Source organism: Dipodomys ordii, unplaced genomic scaffold, assembly GCF_000151885.1.
Source record: "Dipodomys ordii isolate 6190 unplaced genomic scaffold, Dord_2.0 Scaffold47, whole genome shotgun sequence".
In the NCBI taxonomy this organism is placed as follows: domain Eukaryota; kingdom Metazoa; phylum Chordata; class Mammalia; order Rodentia; family Heteromyidae; genus Dipodomys; species Dipodomys ordii.
In genome coordinates this window covers 8383059-8390785 of record NW_012267263.1, presented here as the reverse complement: position 1 = coordinate 8390785, position 7727 = coordinate 8383059, and the positions used below count along the sequence as shown (strand labels likewise).

Sequence of the window (7727 nt, the reverse complement as noted above, 5' to 3'; positions counted from 1 at the left end):
CTATATTCCTAGTCCTACACAATATGTAACTGTATACAAATATAAAGCCATACTTACATGAAATGTGAACGGAATAAAGCTCAAAATTTCTTAATAGTACAAAACATATGCCTAAAGCCTGATAATTCATTACTAATCTATCGTAACATGCTCAGCTGAGGTTACTGCATTATAATCAACATAGTATTTATTTCTCACCATATAATGCTTTGTAAATGAATGAGAATTCAAAATAGACCCTTGTTCATAAGGAAAGAAATATGATGGAATGGATATAAATCTCCCTTTAGAAATATTAGCATTTAGTGATAAATCCTGGAAAGCCTCAACTATCATTCACAATTCATTATTAATCATAATTTGAGATAGATCCTCAATTACTTGTATGCTATGGATATGTGTTATCAGTGATAATCTTGTGCCAATACACCAGAAAAACTGGAAAATTTCTGGAATTCACTAGAGTATAAAATTTACAGTTACACTTTGTTTACTGTTCTTAGAGGGAGTAAAGACTAGATAAGGGGAACACTGATTTAACCAAAGACATTTAAAGATAATACACATGGGCCTCAAAACAAGTAGCTATGTTGATTAAATGTGTTCTATTGTCAGGTTTAAGACATGAAGGTGTCCATTTCTCTAAGAGAATTGCTTTTTCGGAAAGATACACTCTCTCTCTTGCCTTGGAGCCAAGTAATTGGAACCCTAAACATGCTGCGGAGCTTCTGTTGGAACCGGTTTCCAACAAAACAATACAGAAAGGGATTAACGCAGCTGTTGGTGAATCCCAGGAGGATGGCAAAAGGAAGTGCCAGGTCAATGACTGCTATAACTTCACAGCTATTAATGACACCCATCCAGGCCAGAGCATCCAGGAAGGTCAGAACATGGAAGGGAAACCAGCAGATGATGAACGCCAAAACAACAGCAGCTGCCATCTTCAGGACTTGGTCACGGGTGATCCTGTTCTTCCCATAGCTATTGGTCTTCAATAAATGTTTTCTAATTCCAAAGTAACATGTTGCTATGAATATTAAAGGAATAATAAAACCAAGGATATTTTTCATTAGGGCAATTCCAGCTGACCACTGGGCATATTTCTCAGGTGGGAAAGCCATAATACAGGCATTCACTCCTAAGTATTCAATGGTTCTGACATCTCGGAAGTAAAATGTTGGCAGTGAGGACAGACAGGCCATACACCAAACAAGGGGAACTATATAAGATGCTTGCCAAGGATTTCTTCTTTGAGATAGAAAGGGGTAAATGACTGACTGGTACCTATCAACACTCATACAGGTAATAAAAAAAATACTTGCAAACATGTTCAGAGTCAGAAATGAACCAAAAACTTTGCACATCACAGGTCCAAAGAGCCAGTCATATCTGTGAGAATAATAGGTTGCCCAGAGAGGAAGAGTAGCCAAAAGGAGTAAGTCAGCCACAGCCAGGTTGAAGATGTAAATGCTAGAAACTTTTTTAGGACCCTTTTGACAACAAAACAATGTAACCACAATAGTATTAACAAGAAATCCAACCACAAAAATAATGTAGTACAGAATGGGAATTGCACTTAAATGTTTATCTGATGATTTGTGGGAGCAGTTAAAGGCAAACTCGTTGCCAGAGACATTGGCAAGTCCAAAGTGAAGACTGCTGGTGACATTTTTGCTGATGGTGGCAAGAGTGAAGTTGTCCTTCATATTGAAATGTCAGCAACTCACAATTCTTATACTTTCTGTAGAGGGAAGAGCATATAGTACAAAGCTCAGGGTATATTTAAGTCATTAGGATTTTGAAAACTTGTCAAAGACAAAAAAACTAAGAAAATATAAAATGGGATCATATCTGTGGCGTAAGCATGGATTTTACATCTTGAGCAAGAAAAAACAATTTCTAAACAGTAATAAATAAGACATTTTAGCTTTAAGAACTGAAAATTCTGAACAAAACTACAGAAAATTATTGTTATAAAGTCTAGTCAGTGTTAAAAAAATTATGAAACAAATAAGAAGGAACTCCAAAATAAAAGCTAGTATTTCTTAAACACTTGAGCATCTACATCCATCTGTGTACTTTCTAGAAATCATACTGCTATCTGCTGTTTCACAGAGAAATGCTTTATTCAAGGAACTAATTATATACAAATCATTATAGCTATGGAAAATGCAAGTAATGTAATCTATGGAAAAAATGGGTAAGTGTACAAATGACTGAAAAACCATGCAGGAAGAACATATTGGGATAGGGGATCATAGCTAGTTTTTACTAATTAAAACTAAGGTCTTTAATTTAATTTTTCCATTAATTTAACACAAGTAGGAATTATAGCATATGTGCACATTTCCAAAAGCCTTCTGTTCATATTTTAATACAGAATATTAGTTTTATACATATATATGCATTTAAATTCAGTTTATTTCAAAGGAAAATAATGTACTTTGAAGTTAAATTAGGACAAGGAAAAGAAAAGAAAGTATCCAAACCTGTTCCAGGGTAGAGCCAGATAGTTTGGATTGCTCAATGAAATAGGAATTGACCATCAATTGACTAGTCAGGATATAGTCCTATTACTTTTTTTCTGCTATCTTTTCAGAACTAAATCAGTATTGCTCTCAAATGTTATAACCAGTGGTCAGCTTTGAAGAAAATTTGCCTAATTTTAACAGGCAACATTATTTTGAAACAAAAGAAAATTAGCTGAAGATAAACACAGCAGAGGAAAGACTATTACTTCAGATAGTTTCAGAGTATGTACTATTCCAGTTAGAAGATAGTCACCATAGAACCTACTAATAACCAACAGACTATGATTTTTGCCTAAAGCTCATTCTCTTACATGCCCTTACAATTAACATAAAAATCAAGAAAATAAATCCCACTAAAGACTTACTGGCTGCTGAAGTTTAGAGCAGATATTATAAATCGAATTGCCTAGTTCTCACATGCATTCCTGTAAGAGAAACAGCAATTAGATAATTTAGGAGTTTTGCAGAACACACAGTTAAAATACAGAAAAAAAGGAAAAGCTCATCCATGAAAAAAATATATTTTTATTTAATGTATGTTCTGCTTTTCAAGTCAAGTATGTATGAATTGTTCAGACTTACCTTAAAACTTCAGGCTGAAAAATGCTTTGAATTCTCTGCTTATTCGTTCGCTCTGGGACGTAATAGCACCAGATCTCTGGTTTCCTTCTTATATATTCAGTCTGTCCACTGGGGAGCCTTCAACCTACATAATTCTAGGGCTGACTTATGAACACTTGCCAGCTTTCCAGAGGGTTTTTTTTTCTGGCTGCAAAACATTAATCTGAAATTCTCACTGTCTCCAATCATAACAGCTCATTCAAATAAATCTCAAACAAAAAATGAAGTTTCCACAAATGTGTTAGAGAATTTTGAAGTCAGTGGCTTACTTTAAAAGAATATAATTCTTTGCAGTTTTCTCTTTCTTTTTTCCTTGATACTGACATTCTAAACAAGTTAAGAAGTAAAATCTAGGGATTTTATTCTAATATCAGAGTCTTTGTTTGCAAACGTCTTTTGCATCCCACGGTCCTTTTTGAAACTTTTACTTGTTTATTAAAGAATGTAGCAACTTCACCTGAAGACTACAACTTTTAAAATTTCTACATTCCTTTAAACTGTTTTTGTTGGCTTGCTTCAGGGAGGGGCATTGTGAAGATACAAAGAATAAAATTTTCATATAATGGAGAAGAAGTACTGATATTTCATGTCTCCTTTCATATGACTAGCATGTTTATGGCTTAAATACAAAGCACACAGGGAAAAGAAGGATTAGACAGCCTTTTCAGCCTAATAACTTCCGTTGTTATTTTTTTTTTCTTGTTGCGGTAGTAAAGATACCAACTTTACACAACCAGACTAGTAGAAGCTAGAATGAGAAAACAAAGAAAGACAAAAAGGGGTAATGATCATGGATAGACACTAGATGACAATGAATACTGTGTGGTAAACACTGTGCTAAGTACTTTATGCTCAGTAGTTTAATAATGAGTCAATACAGCATACTGGTAAATAATGGCCTTTGGGATTCAACCACCTGGTTTCACAAGCCTAATCATGTAGCCCTGGCCATATTACTTTCTTGCTTCCTCTCTCAGTTTTCTCATCTGAGAAATAGAGATGATGTCAATTATCTACATCATGAACTTACAAAGATTAAATTAATATACTTACTCAAAATGATGCTTAGCACATGGTAGATGCTTTTCTAAGCTATTAATAATGCCACAATTTTAGCAATCAAGAAACTAACGTGCACAGACCTGAAATTTTCTAAAATCACAGGGCTATTAAACAAGGACATTTGAATTCTGACTAAAGCAAACCAATGTCAGAGCTCATGCTTTTAACTCTGTACAACTAGACAAAGCACTAGCTGATCCTCTAATTTCATTCTTTGTCCTGGCAAATGAGACACATGAATCCCTAGAGAAAAATCACTTTAGACCATTCACCAGCTATTTCAAAATCATGAAAAAGAGGGGGAGTTTTGAAGGATGGCTAAGAAAGGGGAAGTACTTTTCATAATTTTATTAGCAAAATGGAGAACAAGGAAGATATATGGGTAAATAATTTCTGTAGTTAGTAAAGTAGTTAGAGATGTTGGGATAGTTAAATAGGCAAAAGGAACCCGAGGTTTTCTACAGATTGTATTTTTCTGAGAAACAGTAAAAGTGTACCTATCTGTTGCTATATGCTCTCAGAAGGGGAGGAGGATTGCTTTGCCACTCTTAGCTAACTGACTAAATACAGTACAGAAAGGATAGGCCTGTTGATAAAGGACAAAATTACCAAAAGAAATTACAAATGTGATGACAAAATGCACTTGGTTTTTCATATTTTTCTGTTCCTACATTAATATTGAAGTCAGTCCTGTAACATAGAGGCAGACAAAACCAGTTAGAAGATTTCCTCTTCCAAGATTTACTATTATAGCATTTCTTTTGGATACATTGAATTTGAAATATTGATAAAAAACACCTAACAAACATATATATCACTTTATTAAATCTCCAAATCCTTGTTTCCTATGTGCTGCACAGATTCAAGTTGAAGCTCTAGCCAAATGATGGAAAACTGATGCTTGGGAATGAGGAGCACATATGTTTAACGGCAGGAGACTTGAAATGGGACCTGGGTTCACTGTTTAAGCTTGGCTTCTCCCTCCATTTCAAATGTTTGTTTTTTTCCATATACACATGAATTTTCCAAGTCAGTGACTCTTGAGTAGTCACAATGGGTCAGATTCCCACCCTGCTCTATTTCTAGCCCCCTCCCATGCCCTTTGCAAAGAAACAGACAGGAGGTGAACTATAAACTTTTAAGAACAAATTGAAGGCTTGCCTCTGGGAGACCTAGCCTTGAACACTCCCTAGAAACAGGGGATCTTGTCTAGAGTTTTTGTCCTTCATTACAGTAAGTTCTGACGTAAATAAAATTTAAAGAGGCACACATTTCCCAAATAAAGACGTTGACTTTGTTTCTTCATAATTTTAGAAGCAAAAGATTTTCAAAAGCCAAAGAAAAATTTGGTAACTGTAGGGAATTAAAGGAAAAAGAAAAAGAATAACAATTATATTGACATGACTTGATACAAAAATACAGTATATTATTGATTCCAAAAAGAACTCTTAGTTAAGCTGACAATGTAAATGCACTTTTGAGAGTCAAATAAATGTTAGCCATGTAAGCAATACACACATAAAAAAACCACTCTCCTGGAAACAAGGGCTAGTTTTTTTCACTTCACAATTGACTTTGAAACTTTGGGGTTATTTAAATGAATTAAGCAGTTTCAGGACAAGTGCAGCTGGATTAGTAGAATTAAACAATGGTAAATTACAGTTTTTTTCTAAAGAGTAACTATTGTTTTTATGAGATTACTTGACATAAATTTTACAGAACCAGATTTTTTAATGTTCTTCAGAGGTATTTCTCCTCTGCTGAAAGCATACCTGATTCATAAGAAAATCGTATTTACCTTTCTTACTACTCTCCTCCCCACATACAGATGATGCTTCAAAGGAGAAAGGAAATACAGAAATGCAAAATTTTGCTCAAACATGCCCTGTTTTACAGGGGTGAGAATTAGATGTGCAGATTATGGAATGATTGGATATATATGGACCTTACTTTTTGTCTGTTTTCCCCCCACACTCTATGCCTAGTCCCTATCTAGAACAATATCATTTCCACTTCTTCCTAATTCAAAACACATACATTAACATACATATACCACAAACATAATTCAAATCAATCTTCCTTCATTGCACTTTTCCACAGGTAATTTAATTGATACTCTTTAACATCTGCTGCTTCTTGAATGAAAGGTAGTTAAGAAATTGTTTATTATCAGTAAATCATGCCTTTATTTGGATATAAAATATTGGGAACAGAAATATCAGCATCAAAGCAACTGGGAAAATATAAGATCTTTTATTAGCACTAGTTGTCACATTGACCACTTTGTAGAAACATGAATAAAAATTCAGTGAAATGGACAACACAAGTGCTTAAATGCACCCAATGAACTATCTGTATAGGTATGACATACTAATGGGAAAGGCTATTAAATCACTTAACAAGGTGGAATTCATACAGTGAGATGAATGGACATCTGACTCAGTACATTCCTTAGACCAATTCCTTCCAGCTGAATCTGGTTCCAAGAACAGAGGAAAAAAGGAGAATTTCAATTTGTCTTTTCACCAGACACCTGCAAGCCTGAGCATCATGTTCAAACCAGGATCTTACAGAAGGCAACATTGTAGTTCCACCAAATAGCATCTCCAATGTTATATAATTCATTTGAAAAAAAAATAAGAAGTCTACATTCTTTGCCTTCATTAGCTGATTTGACATTTGTAGCTGTTACAACTAAATTGATTACTTTGAGTTAAACTGAAAAGTTCTCAGAGCTAATCAATTATTTTCACAGTATTTAAACACCACTATCAAGTAAAGGAGACAAGTTGCGGAGATATTGTTAGATCAAATCTCTCAAAGGGTAGTGGGGTCTACCTCTAGAGTTTGATCCTCAGGCTTGAGGCCTAGAAATTAAATCTTGAGATCCCCCGAGTATTGGTGTCACTTGTACCAACCAAATTTTCACTAGACTGATGTGCTTAGTAGTAAATTATTGTTTTACAATAGAAATGTACCATTTTCCAATCACTATAAGGTCAGGCTGTAAACCTAGAATGAATCAAATCTGTTTATTTCCAAACATGACTCATTTTTAGAAACATCATATTCCTTATCAAATTCAAGTTAAGCCTAATAGTTTTCATGTGTATTGTTGTAACTGAGCAGTTTGGGAAAACCAGTTGTAGATGGAGATTTCCTGTGATTAATAAGACTGTGCTTAAGGTAGAGGGTAAGAGCTAGGCATATTGATGCATGCCTATAATTCTAAAGCAGGAGAACCATGAATTTGAGGGCAGACTAGGCTACACTCTGAGTTACAGGACAGCCAGAGCTACAGAGTAAGACCCTGAAGCACACTCTCCATCTCTGTCCCAGTATCAAGAAATAAGAGAAATCTGGCTTGATGACAGTGCAATCATACCAGGAAAGCTGGTAACTAGGATAATATTTCACTTCAGCTCTGTGGTGCTTCTTTTCAGACATTGTTATTCTAGAATCATGAATGATAAGCACTTTAAGCCATCATTTCCACCAGTTTTGCCTCCAGGA

At 34.7% G+C, this 7727-nt stretch overlaps 1 protein-coding gene across 1 annotated transcript; it reads right to left on the bottom strand.

Annotated features, from left to right (window-relative positions):
- Window positions 1-572: 572 nt before the first annotated feature.
- Window positions 573-1953, bottom strand: Agtr2 (angiotensin II receptor, type 2). Its single transcript, XM_013019784.1, has one exon. The coding sequence runs from the start codon at window positions 1704-1706 to the stop codon at window positions 618-620; it is 1089 nt and encodes a 362-aa protein (XP_012875238.1). The 5' UTR covers window positions 1707-1953; the 3' UTR covers window positions 573-617.
- Window positions 1954-7727: the final 5774 nt, after the last annotated feature.

Bases quoted from the DNA above. Each gene is read 5' to 3' on its own strand.
- Agtr2 (XM_013019784.1), bottom strand. From the start codon at position 1,706: ATGAAGGACAACTTCACTCTTGCCACCATCAGCAAAAATGTCACCAGC.